Below are 19,120 nucleotides of genomic sequence, written 5' to 3'. Positions count from 1 at the left end.
AGAATTTGAACCTTGTAAACAAAGTGTAACATTCTAAAATCTAACTGTAAGATATTTATGTAAAGTGATTTGAGTCTGGACATTGTCTTGATAGATGTTAAACTTGTGACTAAAAGGGATACTTTTCCTTTAAAACAATTCTGCGGATACCAACTAGACTACGAGAAATGTGAAGAGCTATTCCTTTGCGATTTCTCTGTGCTCTGTCTTATACCAGCATTGCAGTGTTTCTGTAATATACAACTGAAATACTTAATGTTATTAAGTTAAATTATGTAAATTGCAAAAAATAGCTTGAATGCTAACATTTTCTAATAGTCTAATAATTTCTTACCTTTTTCTTTTTTTGGCTTAACCACAACTGAGATTGTTAGGTATTCCATTTCAAAGGGTTAAAGAAGGCTTACTTAAATGCCTCCTTTGCTGATGAATAGGTCAGCAGGGATGGTATTTGATGGAGGCTGCCTCTTGTCTAGCAGCTAAGACCATCAACTACCATGACGCTCAGTCTCCACTGGTGCAGTAAATAAGATTCTCAAATCTCCTACTACCCCTGGTGTGGCTAGATTACTGTTCTGCCATCAGAACACTCTGCAGTAGGTGCCTATTTCAGAAGATATTTTACAAAACTGTTTGGGATGCTTCATTTTTGAAAATAATAAAGTTGATCTGTGATTTTCACAAGCTGCACCATTGTTATAAGGAATACTAATATTAATCATTCAAGAATTATAAAAAGCACAGCATATTTTATTCCACTGCCCAGGGGTAAATGATTGTTTTTCTTGTTCTCATTCGTAAGAACAGTGTTTTCTCTTAACTCTTTTCTTGCTTTCCCTAAATCTGGTGTTGGCATTTTTACTCAACTTTGGAAAAGTAGAACAAGTACTTAAGGGTAACATGTAAAGTACTTCCTAAGGGATTTAAAAAAATCATATAAATTATGCCCTCCACTTTTTTTATAAGACATCAGTACTCTGCTTTTGCAGGCAGTATCTTATAACTACCTTTCTCAACATCCAGTATTGCTTCCAGTAAGTATACTGGAAGTCTATCTTTTATTAACATTTTTTAGTAAAGTATATTAACACCAATAAATTATATTTTACTTGGCACATTTTTTGAAAGCCCAAAAGTGTTTGTGTGGATATGAACTTGGAAAGGCATATTTAAGAGACTCCATATAGAGACTATATAGGCAAATCCATACATTAGAGCTATATGACTAGATTGTTTTAACGAAAAAGAATTTTCATAAGAACAGGTTAGGAGATAAATGATTTGGAAAAGTCATTGTGGAAATGGGTGCTACATTTTAAAATACTTATATAAAAAAAGAAAAAAAATGGTAATGCTTAACAGGGTTTTTGTTGAGAAATTGTCTTAGCTTAGCGCCTGTGGCTCAAGCGGGAGGTTCGAATCCAGCCTGGGTCCACCAGTCAAAAAATGACGGCTGCAACCAAAAAATATCTGGGCGTTGTGGCAGGCACCTGTAGTCCCTTAGCTACTTGGGAGACGGAGGCAGGAGAATTGCTTGAGCCCAGGAGTTGGAGGTTGCTGTGAGCTGTGATGCCATTGCACTCTACCCAGAGCAAAGCTTGAGGCTCTGTCTCAAAAAAAATAAAATAAAATAAATAGAAAAGAAAGAAATTGTCTTGATTCCTTGTCAGCACCGAAGAGACTGGAGTTCTTTGGAGAAGACTGGTCATACATGCCTCTCCATAGACATATGTAGTGGTAGTAGCGCAGTAACTGCTGCTGAAGAATCAGCATGTCCTCTCCCTTAAGTGAAAGTTAACTGCATTTAGAACCTGATTGCTCCTTCACCTTCAGGCACTCTAAATGTTAGAGAGTTGAATTCCTAGTGTAGAAAGTGGTCCCATCCCTACAGTTTAGAATAAGAAAGGGACTTATGGTTACAGAGAACTGTCTTATCTATTCCCCTGGCTTCAATTAGGAATTTGAATTCTGTCTCTATCCCATTCTAGCTCTTATTCCAGTGTTTTTCAACCTTTTTTTTTTTTTTTAATCTCATGGCACACTTGAACCTATAGTTAAAACTTCTGCAGTACACTTAAATTATGTTGATTAAAAAAATGAGTATAAAGAAATATACTTCCTGTGCTTTGAACTTCTTTGAAAATAATTTAATTAATGGTCTTTAAAATTTTGAAGTCACATCTAAGATGTTCTCACAGTATACGAGTGTGCTGTGGTGTACCAGTTGAAAATCACCGCCTTATTCTCTAGTTTTCCACCCACATTGCTAAACCAGAATTGCTTATGTTCTGTAAATGTAACACTGGTATACTCCAAACTAGATCATTCTCTAAACCTTTCCCTCAGTTTTGTGCCTTGCCTAGATTTCAAAACTAGTCATTTATTAATTCATCCTTGTCTAAGTTCATGCTATAATGGTCTAACATTGTTAGGTGCTAAAAACCCCAAAATTAGATAATATACAGTTTCTAGTTTTTACCTTAGGTAAATGACGAAATTATCTCTGAATCTTCTCTTTTTCCCCTCCACTCAGCTGGTTAACAAATCCAATCTATTTTTCTTTCTAAGTACAAATATCTCTTAACCCTTTCCTTTCTTTTCACCTCCACTGCCATTGCCTTAAATCCATAGGTTCATTATTTCTTAGACTACATCACCAACTTCCCATCTGGTTTCCCTATTACCAGACACTTTTTGTTTTCATCTTCCATACAGCTATCAGCATAAATCTTAAAAAAAATAAATTTGGTTTTTCTTTTCTGGTTACACTTTTTAATTACATTATTTACAGAACCAAATTCCATAGCATTTCTGATAAGGCCCTTAACATTCTGTCCCCAATTTTTGCCACTTTCTTTATATACCACATAAACTATTTGTGATAAGCTATTTCCTTTTTGAAAGCAAACTGATTTTTCGTGTTTGGTATTGTCACATGTATTGACCCATACCACCACTGAGCTCTCTTTCATTGCTTCATGGTCTATCCCCCAAATACCATTTCTCAATGAATTTACACTTGCCTTTTTTCCTATTAGCTCATTTCCTTCTCTGTAATCAGATAATCGTGTTTATACATATCATTACCATAGCACTTATATTGTGTTATTATCATCTTATATGTTTGTCTTCTACTACCCTGACTTCTTTGAAGGCATGAGTCTTGTTTTTTCATTTTTTTTAGTCTCTCACACAATGCCATGATTGTGAGATTTACTCATCAAATGATTTCTCATTCTCCTAAGATGCAGTTACGGTCTTCCTGGTTACTAAAGGTTTGCATGTAAAAAGTTGCAGATTAGAAGTGCTATCTTTAGTTTATCTATGTATAAACATACATGCCACTTTTTGTTCGAGCATATTTGGAAACTGATAATCCACCCTCTGGAGGGAAGGACAAAAATTCATGGTGGTGACTTAAAGTTGAACTGCTTTGACAATATTTGCCTCTGTGCTGGCTCTGAAGACACACCTCTGCTTTGTGTGTATACAAATATCAGTTGAACTCTCTTGATATATGCCATGAACCATCACATCTCCTGCAGTCAGATCATATGTGGTACTTGCTAGGTTGTATGAAACTCATAGACACATTTCACATGTTAATTTTGTTTATTTAAATAATTTAATATGTTTTAGATTGTAAAGGTCTCTAGAACAAGCAGGATAGGGTATTTCACAAATCAATTGATATATACCCCAACCTATGAAAATACAACAATAATGAGCATGTTAAAAATTAATTACAGTTGTAAATTGATTTCCTTTTGTTGGCAGAAAGAACAGTTTATTAGCCCAGGAACAGGTTCACACTGTTTTTACATCAAGCCTTTCCAGCTGAAGCTTGTTAGTGACTGCCTCTCAGATTAGGAAAAAAAAAGATCCTCACTGTGGTACATGAACTCCTATTGTTAAGACATAAATAATCAGCTCATCCCTACATGGATGAGAACAAAGAACATAATAGTGCACAGAGCAAAGATTGAATAAATTTTGCATAACCCCATTTAAGATATAAATCTAAAAATATTGTACATATAAGGAGGTTTTCATTTTGTATTTTTCTTTGTGTATGCCTCAGTCATAACCTAGGAGATGGTCAAAGGAAAAAGAATATACGTAGTTTGGTTTTTTAATCAGATTATTTTAAGCTAAGATAAAATAATGTGAAAATGCTACTAATGTATGAAAGCTAGGGAAATGCATATTCTCTGTGATAGTAGGCTGCTTCAGATTTTTAAGGAGGATTGTTTATTAAACTGAGGACAAAAGAACAGAATTTTTACTTTGAGAAAAAATAACGTTTGTGTGACTAAAAACTTGGAGGTAAAATCATTGACTTTTAGTAGAATTTACAAAAAAGCAACAACAAACTTTGTTCTGTATTTTCCACCATGAAATCTAAATCCTGGCTTTGAAAATCTACTCCCTAGGGTCTATTCATTTGAATTCTATTCACTTGAATTTTATTCATTTTACTTTGAGCTTGACAAAATAGACAAGAAAGCAGCTGTGGAAAACAGTACATACTCCTCTAAAATCTGAACATTGTTGGCAAAAGAATATGTCTTCATAGGTTATAGAAACCCAGAAGGGGGAATGATAATTCCCCACCACTTTTAAATTTACTTAAATAATTAAAATAACTTTTCTTGAAAATGGTTCTAGCGTTTCAGGAACGACCTTTTCATTACCTTTGCTTTTTATTTTAATATTTCTCCTCAACTTTAGTATATCACCCATTAAGATTTGCGTTGTGAATGTTTTTGTAAATGGTATTTAATCCACAAATTTATAAGAAACTTTGCTTTGGGATGCCATTTTCAGTGTTCTCTAATAAATTCAGATTTTAAGAAATTATGCTTTTCTCTTTCACCTTAAATTATTTATCTTTTAAAAGATTGAGACTTAATAATATTATGTCTAATATAATATGTAATCTGACATATGAAAAGTTAACTTATGTGGTTAAATGAATGCCACATTAGTATGTTACTTTTGTAACATCAGACCCCATACATCTAACAGTTTGTTCACAGGATTGTTGATTATTACTTTCCAAGCTATTCTTTCTTTCTGGGACAGGACATGTGCCTGTACACTTTGAGTTACTTCTTTGTCCTTCTTGTACAATTTATTTCATTTAAGACTTTTTCTGTGCTTCACTTGCTGTTCCTATTCTCCTGGGTTTCTAACCTCCAGCATACTCACAGTACCTCTTTGCAGCATGGAATTCTGCCAGAGTTATCATTTTACTCACTTTTCCTTCTTCCATAGAACTTTCCTTTATCTATATCAACAAAGTGACCTCTTCCTTGCATTCTGCAGCTCCTTTTTTGGGATTATGTAAGGAATATGGCTTTGGATTCAAATGATACTCAAACCTAGTGCTCTTCTGCTCAAACCTTACTGCTGTTAACTCAGTGACCTTGGTTTTCTTATCTGGAAAAAAAAGAGTTGTATCTATAGTATCTAATCATGGGAGAATTGTGAGGACTGGAAAAATTAAAGTGCTTAGCATGACATCCGCCATAGAGCCTGAGTGCAATAATAAATTCCAATCCTTACTCCACTAATTCCCCATGGTCACTAATACTAATTAGTTGCCATAGCTGTTTTTCCCCTCACTCCCTCAAGTTTTGTCCTTATCCTCTACTAGAACCTGAGAAAAGGAGTAAATACCAATTTATATATGCATCATGCTCAGGAATTTTGAAAGACAGTGAAAGAAAACATAAAAGCACACAGACTAATAACCGAATCCTTTATTCCCAGTAGTAGTACTAGCCTCAGCAAACCTAATACTCATCAACACCCAAAGTGAGGCATTGTTTGGCTAAATGTTTTTATTATATTAAATATTAAAATGTAGTGCTTATTTAAAATGAATTGTTACAACTCTGAAATGTGTTCTCATAAACCTCTAGTGCAGCAGATGTGTTGTTCTTCATTGGGGCTTTTGGATTAAGTAATTTTGAAACTAGTTGGTTGGAGAGACTAAGGGTCTGATAATGCCAATCATCCTTTTAGAATGTCTTTATTCTCATCTGTTAAATGAGGCACTAATCTCTAAGGTTTCCAATCCTAATGGGCTAGCTCAGAATTTTATTTGCAATTATTTTTATGTTGGAAAATTTTGATTTTTAATAAATTTGAAGTGCATTCAGCTTTTGTAGCCCCAGAACATACAAACAGAAACAGAACTTTTACCATTAAAAAAAATAAAATGTAAGAACTCAGGTTGAGGTTTATATAATAATAGTTTTGCTATAATCTTCCTGTGCTATAGAGGAGGTAGTAAACTTTACTAGTAATATGTTTGTGGCAACCTTTATGAGCTCACAGTATGAAACTGGTAACTACAAATTCTGAGACTGAGCCACAGTCACTATTAAGTATCCACCGTTAGTAGGAAAAAATCTGTAATCTATAAATGAAATGTTTTAAACCCCACCTTAGTGATATATCATTATTGAAATAATTAATATTCTTTGATTTTTTCCACCTTAAGCCATGTTTTATTAAGAGGGTTTTTAAAAAAATTCCTTTTTAAAAAATAAGGATCAAAAAATGTTTTTATTTTTCCGAGAAGTGTATTTGTATAGCTTTATAGGTACTATGGATAAACTGTACTATTCTGACAGTTTATAAGCTCTTTCCCAAAACTTGTCTATATTTTGAGTACTTACCACTGTTTTTATTTTTTAACTAAATTATTTTTGAGATAATTATAGATTCATATGCAGTTATAAAAAAAATAACATAGGCTTTCTCTTTCTTTGTATCTTTTACTACTTTTCCCCTAGTGGTAACATCTTGTAAAACTGTAATGAACTATCACAACCAGGAAACTGACATTAACGCAATGTACTGATCTCTCCCACTTCTACGTATATTCATTTTTTTATATATCTGTGCATTTTTTGGTTATATGAAATTTTATCCCATGTATAGTTTCATTTGTCTACCACCAAAGTGAAACATACCAGTTTTGTTATCACAAGGATCCCTTCCGTTGCCCCTTGATAGACTTCCCTTTCCTTCCCCAATTCTGGAAACTGTTTATCTCTACCTCTGTATTTTTGTCATTTCAGGAATTTTTTTTTTATTTTTATTTATTTATTTATTTATTTATTTTTGTAGAGACAGAGTCTCACTGTATTGCCCTCGGGTAGAGTGCTGTGGCGTCACACGGCTCACAGCAACCTCTAACTCTTGGGCTTACGCAATTCTCTTGCCTCAGCCTCCCGAGCAGCTGGGACTACAGGCGCCCGCCACAACGCCCGGCTATTTTTTGGTTGCAGTTCGTCCAGGGCCAGGTTTGAACCCACCACCCTCGGCATATGGGGCTGGCGCCCTACTCATTGAGCCACAGGCGCCGCCAGGAATTTTTTTTTTTTTGAGACAGAGTTTCACTTTGTCGCCCTCAGTGGAGTGCTGTGGCGTCACAGCTTACAGCAACCTCAAACTCTTGGGCTTAAGTGATTCTCTTGCCTCAGCCTCCCAAGTAGCTGGGACTATAGGCACCTGCCACATCTGGCTATTTTTATTTTTTGGTTGTAGTTGTCATTGTTTGGCAGGCGTGGGCTGGATTCCGCCAGCTCCAGTGGTGGGCCCTAGCTGTTGAGCTACAGGCACTGAGCCATTTCAGGAATTTTGTATAAGCGGAATCATACACAGTAGTATGTAACATTTGGGAATTGGCTTTTTTTTTGATTTAGCATAATTAATTTCTCTGAGATTCATCCAAATTTTTTGTATGTATCAATAGTTCATTCTTTTTCATTGCTGAGTAGTATACTGTGGTATGGCTTAGTTTAATCATAGTTTAATCATTCACTCATTGAAGATTGAGGGACATGTGGGTTCTTTCCAGTTTTTTGGCTATTATGATTAAAGCTACTGTGAACATAACATGTACAAGTTTGTGTATGAACATGTGGTCCTCTGGGATAAATGCCTAAGTGTATAATTGCTGGGTAATATGGTAATTACACGTTTAGTTTTATAAGTGGTATCAATGTTTTACCACTTAAGTTGAAGCATGGAAACCTTACTTCCATTTAGGCTATTTTACTTTCTCATTTTTTAAATACGGTCTTGAGTATCACATTGTATTACAACTTTTAATGAAATATCTTTTCGAAAACTCATGAGGGCATATTCTATTACATTAGTCCATATATCTGCTCTTTCAGTTCCTTTTTTTTTTTTTTGATGTCCAAGTTTCCTTTTTTCATTGTTTATTTTTTAAAGAACTTCCTTTAGCCATTCTTTTTTTTTTTTTTTTTTTGAAACAGTTATAGGTTGATTTAGTCACAGTTGCTAAGCATTAAGCATTTATAATGTTCAATGTTAATTTTTTTTATTAAATCATAGCTGTGTACATTAATGCAATCGTAGGGTACAATGTGCTGGTTTTAATATAATTTGAAATATTTTCATCAAACTTGTTAACATAGCCTTCATGGCATTTTCTTAGTTATTGTGTTAAGACATTTATATTCTACATTTAGTAAATTTCACATGTACCCTTGTAAGATGCGCTGTAGGTGTGGTCTTACCAATTACCCTCCCTCCACCCATCCTTCCCCTCCCCCCTCCCCCTTCCCCTTCTTTTGGAGCTATAATTGGGTTATAGCTTTCATATGAAAACTATAAATTGGTTCATAGTAGGGCTGAGTACATTGGATACTTTTTCTTCCATTCTTGAGATACTTTACTAAGAAGAATATGTTCCAGCTCCATCCATGTAAACATGAAAGAGGTAAAGTCTCCATCTTTCTTTAAGGCTGCATTATATTCATGGTGTACATATACCACAATTTATTAATCCATTCGTGGGTCACTGGGCACTTGGGCTTCTTCCATGACTTACCAATTATGAATTGGGCTGCAATAAACATTCTGGTACAAATATCTTTGTTAGGATGTGACCTTTAGCCATTTGTTAAAGGTAGGTCTCTTAGTGACAAATTCTTTGGTTTTTCCTTGTTTATGTTTTATTTCTACTTCTTTACTAAAGGATAGTTTTCCCATATATAGAAATTGCCAATTCATTTTGGCAAGGACTCTCTTCCAATACAGGGAAGGAATGAACGAATATCCCTAGGTAGCCTTCTGTTGCTGGATTATGGGTTGGGAGATGCTGGGCTTGGTTTACCTTCTGCTGTTGGGTGGAGACTCCCAACAGCAGATTAATAAAGACTCCCTTTATTAGTGTTCCTCTAGTCTTGCAGTCCCCAAGCAGTCCACTTTCCACCTTTCCACTTTCTGCCTTTAAAATTTCCAGGGTTTATAGTCATACTTAGCAGAGAAGAGTAGCACATGTAAATGTATGCCATCTTGTCTGGACTAGAAGTTCTCTTGTATTAATCTTTCTCTAACCTTCTGTCTACACTCTTTGTTAGTGTTTTTTTCTGAAATATGTTTTGGAGTAATTCAGAATTCAATTGAATGAGAAGCCTTCTACACCTTAGACAGTGCAAAAAAAAGATTATGGAATGAATATTCAAGTATATTTTACCATTATTATTTAGAGTTTTTTTTCCTCCAGCAAAGATTAATCCTTCTAAGGCATTGATTTATTAGCTGAAAAATATTCCAATTTATTCTCCTTTGCTAGAACTTAACTATAAATCACTTTCTGTATTTGGGGACCTAACAACTAAAATGACTTGTCTGAGTAACAAGTTTGTCACTGAGTCATCAGCAGCTAGACGAGACAGACTCTGGTCCCACTTCTGCTTTATTTGTGTATGCACATGTGCACATACTAAACTGAAACACCACTGTGAATCTGAGTAACTTGGCTGTCTAGAGACGTCTGTCATACAAACACTAAGTGTATCAGACTATGTAGGTATTGACACAAGCCTGGAGATCAGGGTTCATCATTTTGTTATGAACATTTAAAGTTAAACAAGGGAGTAAATAAGTATTTTCTGTGATCCTGTCCATCTTTGAATGCACAGTACCTAGAGTAGGTCAAGAATTTCATGGATTTGCAATTGGAAGTAAAAAATCAGATAATTTTAGGATTGGATAGTAGAGAGGAAGGTAAATATTCTTATATTTGTGTATGTATAGAAGTAATTTTCCAGAAGTTCTCACTTCCTAAAGTTTTCCATTAGTATGTTTGAGATGGAGAATGTTGACCCCATAAATTAATATTTTTACTTGATCTTTTCAGTTTTACTTTTTTTTTTTTTGTAGAGACAGAGTCTCACTGTACCGCCCTCGGTAGAGTGCCCTGGTGTCACACGGCTCACAGCAACCTCTAACTCTTGGGCTTACGCGATTCTCTTGCCTCAGCTTCCCGAGCAGCTGGGACTACAGGCGCGCGCCACAACGCCCGGCTATTTTTTTGTTGCAGTTTGGCCGGGGCTGGGTTTGAACCCGCCACCCTCGGCATATGGGGCTGGCACCCTACTCACTGAGCCACAGGCGCTGCCCTCAGTTTTACTTTTTAATAAACTGAGAAAGAATCTTTCCATTGTTGGTACATTTGTTCTCTGCTTTATTTAACAGATGGTCTCCTGAACTATGTGTTTGTATGTAATTTTGGAGTAATTTTTGTATGACAAAGTCAATGAAATGATTTTTTTTAAATGTGAATAATCATATCTTAATTGTTTTCTTTAGCAATTTCTAGATTTTTAGTGTATTAGGTTTTCCTAAATCAGAACTACTCTCCTCCTCCCCCAACCCCCTGCAAAACTGGACAATCATCTTATTGCTATTTTGGAAATACCTTTTGGCTGCTGCATCTAGAAGAGATACTATATCCATTGCACAATATATATGATTCATCCATGGAATCTTGTAGAGATGACAACAACTTCAGAGGCCTATTTGTTTAAACTTTTTTTCTTTGGCATTTATTATAATTGATGTGGTAAAAGTAATAAACCAAGGTATCTGAAAGTATTTTTGTCTTAACTGGATTAAAGACAGATTTTATGTTTTTCTGTGGTAAAATTGTAAGCGAGTAATTTAGCATCCAATTTGGATTAAAGAATCTGATTAAATATGTGAGAGTATTTGAATTACAGGGAAGTAAAAGTTATAAGAAATATAAGGAAATGCCAGTGGCAAAATAAAAGGTATTTAATGTTTTCTTCTATATGAAAAGAAAAGTAGTATGGAGACCTGCCTTTAATAATAAAGGGAGTTTAATGTATTAGTTTTCAAATGACTATTATAAACCTATTTTAGTAAATGAATTCCTTATAGAAAAATAGAATTGAAGTTAAGATACTCTGCCTTGGGAGGCTCTATTAAACTCTTTTCTGTATATCTTCCTATTCATTAAAATTTCAGGTCTACTCTGTTCATGGATTTCTTCCTATTTCTAACCTGAGAAGGACATAGACTTGTCTTACCTTGACTTTCAGTAACGCTTACTCTACACCAAAGAACTTGACGTTCCTTGGCTGCCCATCCTGTTCTGTGTCTCATCCCTTCATAGTAAAGGTCTCAAGCAACTAATCTTGTAAGAGAGATGAGCTCTCCTGCATTTTATCATTATTAAGTATACTTTTCTTTAAAACACTTTTAAGTCTGTTTTGTATGGTATAAACATACCTTCATCATTTTTCTTTTTAGTTGGTATTTGCTTGATGTATCTCATTCTGTCTTTGACCTTTAACTTATATGCTTCTATTTTACATGTATTTCTGCTAAATAGTACGTAGATCAATCTTTGTCTTTTATTTGAAGCATTTAGTTTACCTTTAATGTAATAGCAAATAGGATTTTGTTTAAATCTGTTACCGTCTTTTGCTATTTATTTACTTGATTTTTTTTTATCCCATTGCATAGGTTATTTGTCATTTTATTGATTGTTAACTTTGCTGTGCAGAAGCTGTTGAATTTAATGTAGGCCCATTTCTTATTTTTGCTTTTGTTTCCAATGTTTTTGATATCATGTCCAGCAAATCATTGCCAAGACTATTGTCAAAGACCTTTTTCCCTATATTTTCTTTTAGACTCTTATGATTTTGTGTCTTACATTTAAGTTTTTTAGTTTATTTCAAGTTAATTTTTGTGTATAGTATAGACAACATTTCATTCTTTTGCAAGTGAATATCCAGTTTTCCCAATGTTATGCATTCATTTTTTGAGACAGGGTCTTGCTCTGTTGCCCAGGATAGAGTACAGTAGCCTCATCATAGTTCACTGTACTCTTAAACTCCCGGGCTCTGCCTTGGCCTCCTGAGTAGCAGGGATTACAGGCATGTGCCACCACTCCTGGCTAATTTTTAAATTTTTTTTTAGTAGAGATGAAATCTTGTTCTTGCTCAGGCTGGTCTTGAACTCCTGGCCTCAAGCAGTCCTACTGCCTCAGCCTCCCAAAGTCTAGAATTAAATGTGTGAGATACTGTACCCAGCCTCCAGTGCCATTTATTTGGGAGACTATCCTTTTCCCATTATGTATTCTTGGTACTCGTGCAAAAATTAATTGACCTTACGTGCATGGTTTTATTTCTGGGCTCTCTATTCTGTTCCATTGATTTGTGTTCGTATGCTACCCTGTTTCCCTGAAAATGAGACATCCTCCGAAAATAAGACCTACTTATAGGAAAGATAAGACGTCCCCTGAAAATAAGACCTAGCGCGTCTTTGGGAGCACACCTTAAAATAAGACAGTGTCTTATTAGTTGCTTGAGACCTTTACTATGAAGGGATGAGACACAGGAAACAGGGTAGTACCCTACTGTGTTGATTACTATGGCTTTATAATATAGTTTGAAATTGGGACATGTAGTGCCTCCAGCTTTGTTACTCTTTCTCAAGATTGCTTTCGCTGTTTAGGTCTTTAGTGGTTCCATACGAATTTCAGGATTTTTTTTTGTTTTTGTAGAAAATACTGTTGGATTTTGGTGGTGATTACATTGACTCTATAGATTGCTTTGGATAGTTATGGACATTTTAATAATTTTTCTAATCCATGAACATGGATATCTTTATGTTTTCTTGAATTTCTTTCACCACTGTTTTATAGTTTTCAGTGTATAAACCTTTCACCTCCTTGGCTAAACTTATTTCTAAGTATTTTATTCTTTTCAATGCTGTTGTATATGAGATTGTTTTCTTAATTTCTTTTTGAATAGTTTATTGTTAGTGTATAGATACGCAGCTGATTTTTGTAAGTTGATTTTTGTATCCTCCTTTACTAAAATCATGTATCAGTTCTAACAGGTTTTTGGTGCTCATTTTTAGTTACCTTATAAATATTTAGAACATCCTTGCATGGCTAATATACTATTACTATGATTTTTAGTTTGGAAAATCGAGGCCCAAATTCTTTAAGTGACTAATCTGAAGTCTACTGGTAGTAAGAGACAGAAGATAGCTTTCTCTAATTTTGAATGTTTTTCATAGGCCTTCCTAACTTTGAATGGTTTTTTTTCTCTTAAACTACACTCCCTCTCTTCTGAAATTAGATCATTTTACCTGTTAGATCAGTCATGGAATCAGAATGGGCCCAGGGATGGGAGTGAGAATGAGATAATTGGATGATCATAATACCTTGAGTGTTTGCCAGATAGCTCCACCTCCATGGGGAGCAGAAACTTGTGGCATGTATCATATTTCCAAGTTCATAGGCAAGGAGTCCTTTGTCTAGGTGGTGGAAGCATACTGCTGGTGAATTCTCCCTTTATGATTATTTTACAGATCATCTCAATTCTTTTGGCACAGTCTTTTTTAGGCAAGAGTATAATGGACCTTACATGATGTGAGTTCTCTTAGCTGTGATCACAAGTTAGATACATTTTTTCAGAAGTTTTAGGCTGGGCACGGTTGTTCGTGTCTGTAATTCCAGCACGTTGAGAGGCTGAGGCAGGAGGAATGCTTGAGGCCAGGCATTCCAGACCAGCCTTGGCAATGCAGTGAGATCCTATCTCTAAAGGGAAAAAAAAAAAACAGCCAAGTATGGCGGCATGTGCCTGTAGTTCCAGCTACTCTGGAGGCTGAGATGGGACAATCACTTGAGGGCAGGAGTTCAAGGCTGCAGGGAGCTATGATCATGCAACTAACTATACTCCAGCCTCAGCCTCAGTGACAGAGTTAGATCCTGTCTCTTAAAAAATATCCTTTTTTAGAGCTGGAGTTAGGAGATCTAAGTCTTACTCAGGTGCATTTCTGGCACCATCCAGTAAATGGATGTTGGGCAAAAGACATTGAACTTTGGGCAAAAGACATTGAACATCTTAGTTGCTGCATTGGTTAAATTAGTCATTTGACCTAATAATCTCTAATGCAGAAGTCAGCAAACTTTTTCAGAAAGTGGCACATGGTAAATATTAGACTTTGCAGGCCAAGAGGTATAATGGGTATATTATATAGATACCTATATAAGTGAGAGAGATAACCCCACTTCATTTGCCTGGAGGGAGGCATTCCAGTTAGTGGGCATGCCTTGTGCTCAGTTATTATCAACTGCAGATATTCCTGGAGCAAAAGGGTGGCCCCCATGGTCAGTTTCACTCTCTGTCACCGTGACACCCAGGTTCCTAGGCACCCTTCTTTTCTCCCAGGGAACCCAGCTGCCTCGACAAAACTTCAAAGGATTGCTAGTATGCGCATTCTGTGATCACCCCAAAACAAGACAAAAAAACTAGAGACTCTATAACTTGAAAATTAAGAAAAACTTCTAAAATAGCCTGGGAGCCAAAGATGCAATCAAAATGGAAGTTAGAGTTAAAAGCAAAAATATGATTATTTCCAAGGTAGTAAAATAGAACAATGGGGTGGGAAGATATTTTAATTCAGTACAATAAAAGACAAGAAAGGAGTGTGAAAGGCATGCAGGAAAATGGATTATGAGGGCCAACTGAAGGGTCAGAGTTGTCTGACTGTAAAAACAAAATCCTACTATGTGTCGTTTACATGAGATCTGTCTAAAGTTAAGAAAACATAAAACTTGAAAATGAAATCATGAAAGTAATGTAAGGAAAAAGGCATAGCAAATACAAGAATGCTGATATAGATGCACACATATCAAAATTTGAAAAATACACCAAAGTCATTACTGGAGAAGAAAATGATCATTATGTAATAACAAAATGTTAATTTGTCAGCAAAACATAGTAATGTTGTCTATGTGCACTTGACAATATAGCTTCAAAAATATATAGCAAAAACTAATAGAAACACAAGAAGACAGATTCTCTGTGATAATGAGATTCTTTTAATAGTTCTCTCAGGCTGTTTTAAAAAAAATAGATTTAGGTGATGCATACAGTTTGGTTACATGGATATGTAGTGTAGTGGTGAAGTCTGGTGTTTGAGTATATCCTCCACCTGAATAGTGTTTGTTGTACCCAATACGTAATTTCCATCCCTCATGCCCCTCCTAACCTCCCACATTCTGGAGTTTCTGGTGTCTATTATTCCATTCTGTACGGCCGTATGTACCCATTGTTTAGTTCCCACTTGCAAGGGAGAACATGAGGTATATGATTCTTCATTCCCCAGTTACTTCACTTAGAATAATGGCCTACACTTCCATCCAAGTTGCTGCAAGAGACATTATTTCATTCTTTTTTATGGCTAAGTAGTGTTCCATGGTATACGTATACCACATCTTTAGTCAATCAGTGGTTGAAGGACCCTTAGGTCAATCCCATATCTTTGCTATTGTGAATAGTGCAGTAGTAAACAGGAGTGCAAGTATCATTTTGATACAATGATTTTGTTTTTTAAAATTCATTTTAATTTTAAGGCAATGCTACAAAAGTTAGGATTGCTATAGAAAAAATTCCAGAATAAATGTAGTATTCTAGGAGACAGGAAACTTTTTTTCTGTGTCCAGGAGACAGAAACTTTTTTTTATTATTATTTCAGATCAACAGTTATGTGCACATATGGAAATTACATTTATTGGAAATCCAGCAGGTCAGAGGGGGGAGGAGGGGACAGGTAAATTCATACTTAACAGGTAAAATGATTTCTTTACTCTTGGGTAGATACCCAGTAGTAGATTGCTGGATCAAATGGTAGATCTGTTTTTCGTTCTTTGAGAAATCTTCCTGCTTTCCATAATACCACTCTCAGTTTTGATTTGAAAAATAGTGGCTATCTGGCTCAGTACCTGTGGTTCAAGTAACTAAGGCGCCAACCACATACACCTGAGCTGGTGGGTTTGAATCCAGCCCAGGCTCGCCAAACAACAATGACGGCTGCAACCAAAACATAGCCAGGCGTTGTGGTGGATGCCTGTAGTCCCAGCTACTTGGGAGGTGGAGGCAGGAGAATCACTTGAGCCCAGGAGTTGGAGGTTGCTGTGAGCTGTGATGCCACGGCACTCTACCCAGGGTGATAGCTTGAGGCTCTGTCTCAATAAATAAATAAATAAAATAGTAGATGTAAGATTTGAACAATACAGCTAATAAGCTTTATCTAACAAGACGTAGCAGAGCACAAAACAGCTGCAAATTATGCACTTTCTCTGACACACAGAGACCATTTATAAAAAATGTTTCAAGGAGTAAGTAGCCTAATTAGTGATAATGAATTAGCCTTTTGAACACAGAGCTTCATATTTTGATGCATTAAAATAGTTTTCTAATTGAAATAAATCATTTATTAACGTGGTATTTCTCTGTGTAAAATACTGTGGTATCTATCTTTTATTCACCCTTTAATTTTTAATAATGTAGTGACAGTTGATAGAACTCTGCACAACAGTTTTCCCTTTAAGGTTATAATGTAGTGTAATACATGTAGGCATAGCATGATGAGTATGGATTCTTGTTTTCAATTCTTGCTAAGTTACTGGCTTTGCGATACGGGAAACATTACTTAACATTTCTAAGGCTCATCTGTAAAATGAGTATAATAACGTTCACCTTGTAGGGTCCTGAGGAATAAATGAGATAATGTTTGTAGAGTACTTAGTATCAAGCAAATCACTACTATTGTCTTTTTTTTGTTGTTTTAATTCATAGAATGTTACTTAGCGTTCGCAAAGTACACATTAATTCCAAATTCATTTTAATTTCTAAGATCCATGGTTAGGTGTTACAGACGGTATAACTGAAAACTGGTCCTTTCTATTCCTGGAGAGCAGCAGCAGATTACCTAGCTTCCAGGTCTTTTCTTCTTGCCCTTGCTGTCTCTTTTCCTAGTGGCGTACATGAGATACAAACACAAAATTGGGAGAAGACGATAAATTGCTTAAACCGTTTCAGATTTTGGATTAGCTTGCTTTCTTGGATTTCAAAGCACTTAATACTTTGGTTGGCCTTATGAATGTGAAGTTACTTTGTACTTTGACTTATCAAAATACACTTTTGCTTTCACAAGTATTGATTTTTTTGGTGTTTTTTGACCACCTGATCAGTGATAGATTCTAAATCAAGACCAAGCCCAAATCTGAGGGATTCACTTTTTATCTTTCATCTAACCAGTGACCTGCTCTGGAACAGACCCAAATCCATATTTTATTTGATTGATTCCCAAGAGAGCATAGATTTTATATTCTGAGGTATTTAGACAAAAACTCCCTAAAATTTTAGCTTATTATAGGGAAGGAGTGTGCTTTATTTGTAGTTTTTAAGGTGTAGCAGTCATGTATCTTAATGCAGTAATGAAATAAAGTTCTCTCTAGTGGAATCCTTAAGGACTGAGTGTTAGTTTGAATCAGTTGTTAAAATAGGACTCTTCAACAACTAATTTTAGTTGTTAAATTAGGACTTTAAATATATGCGCAAATTTGTGTATGTAAGTTTCAAAGTAGTCATGTTCTTTGTAGATGGTATAGGTATTTTTGTGGATTCAACTATATATATATCCTTATCAAGGGCACTATAAAATGTTTTAAAACCAAGGCCATCACATAATAAATGAGCATTAAAATAGTTTCTCATAAAAAAATCTCATTTTCTAGATTACTTCTCTAGTGACCCTTCAGCTGTTAAGCCAGGTTGGCCATGATGATCAGCTTGATGGACCAAAATACAGATGCACGGTGTCTCTAGACTTCATTAGAGCTGTTGCGAGGTACGAGTGGAAGAATCATGGTAAAGTGTCTTGAAGCATGTGAATGATACACTAAATATAAAAATTAATGTTCTTCCTATGTAATGTCATTAGTTTCTTAAACGAGAAAAGATCATATAAGTGCCAGTGAATAAGCTCCACTGTGGAGTGAACCCTCTCATCAAATATACAAATGATATAAAATTGGGAGAAATAGCCACTGTATTAGATGGCAAAAATCGAGATTCTGAAAGACTTTCACAGACTAAATTAATGGTCCCGTAATATAGCAAGGTGGGATTTAGTGGACCATTCACTGCAAAAAATTAATATGAACTGAAACAAGATGGGACAGACCTGGCTTATGTCCAGAGTTTTTTAGCTGACTTACAAGGCTTTAAAAATCCTGACGTAGGTAACTCTGGTATACATATAGTGTCTAGTTCAAGGGATATAATAGTTCTGTGTATTGCCATCAACAAATCAAGTCTGGTGTGCTGTGCTGTGTTCAGAGTTTTAAAAGGGGCATTGAGAGATAGGCACATGCTAAAGGAACATGAGGAGAGTGGTACTGCAAAGAACAGTGTCCCACAATTGCCTGAAGGGCAGGATGTGAGAGAAAAGCCTTTGGAAGGGCATGTTAACTGTCCAAGGATTTCAGGGACTGTCATGTGCAAAGTGGGTGAAACTAATTCTGAGTAATTCTAGAATGTTAGAAGTTCTAAGGAGGAAAAATATGTTTGTCAAAATGAGAGCTGTTTAAAATGAGTTTCCCCACCAAGAGGTACACTTAACTGTTACGGAAAATGCTGAAACCATTTATATGAATAAATAACCATTTATATGAATAAATAACTTCAATTTCCTTGCAGCTGGAAAACATTCTGTCAGGGCTGTAGTAAAAGAGGTGATGCGTGTGTAGACTGGTAGGTTGAACAAGGGAGCCCCTAAGACTGGGTTCCCAAACTTTCTGAATATGAAAACTCTATCCTAGCGTCCTTTTAAAGTTAATCATGAAGTACATATGTGTATTTCAAAATTCTTAATATAGAGACCTGAGACAAAATTTGTTCAGCCTAAAAATAGTGCTTAATATGGCTTTGCAAAGCTCCTGTAATGAATTTTACAGTTT

At 35.5% G+C, this 19,120-nt stretch overlaps 1 protein-coding gene across 2 annotated transcripts in view; it reads left to right on the top strand.

Moving 5' to 3' along the window:
- Positions 1-19,120, top strand: part of ORC5 (origin recognition complex subunit 5) — a 100,583-nt gene that overhangs the window by 61,409 nt on the left and 20,054 nt on the right. Inside the window, exon 13 of one of the 2 annotated variants that reach the window (XM_053609551.1) lies at positions 17,897-18,009. The exons of the other annotated variant lie outside the window; for it this stretch is intronic. Coding sequence (XP_053465526.1) covers positions 17,897-18,009 — 113 coding nt within the window. The remainder of the gene's footprint in view (positions 1-17,896; positions 18,010-19,120) is intronic. 2 annotated transcript variants of the gene reach the window in all.

The sequence above is a fragment of the Nycticebus coucang genome, chromosome 11 (genome assembly GCF_027406575.1).
Source record: "Nycticebus coucang isolate mNycCou1 chromosome 11, mNycCou1.pri, whole genome shotgun sequence".
Classification (NCBI taxonomy): domain Eukaryota; kingdom Metazoa; phylum Chordata; class Mammalia; order Primates; family Lorisidae; genus Nycticebus; species Nycticebus coucang.
The sequence above is the reverse complement of the archived record's forward strand: the minus strand, read 5'-3'. Positions and strand labels throughout refer to the sequence as shown.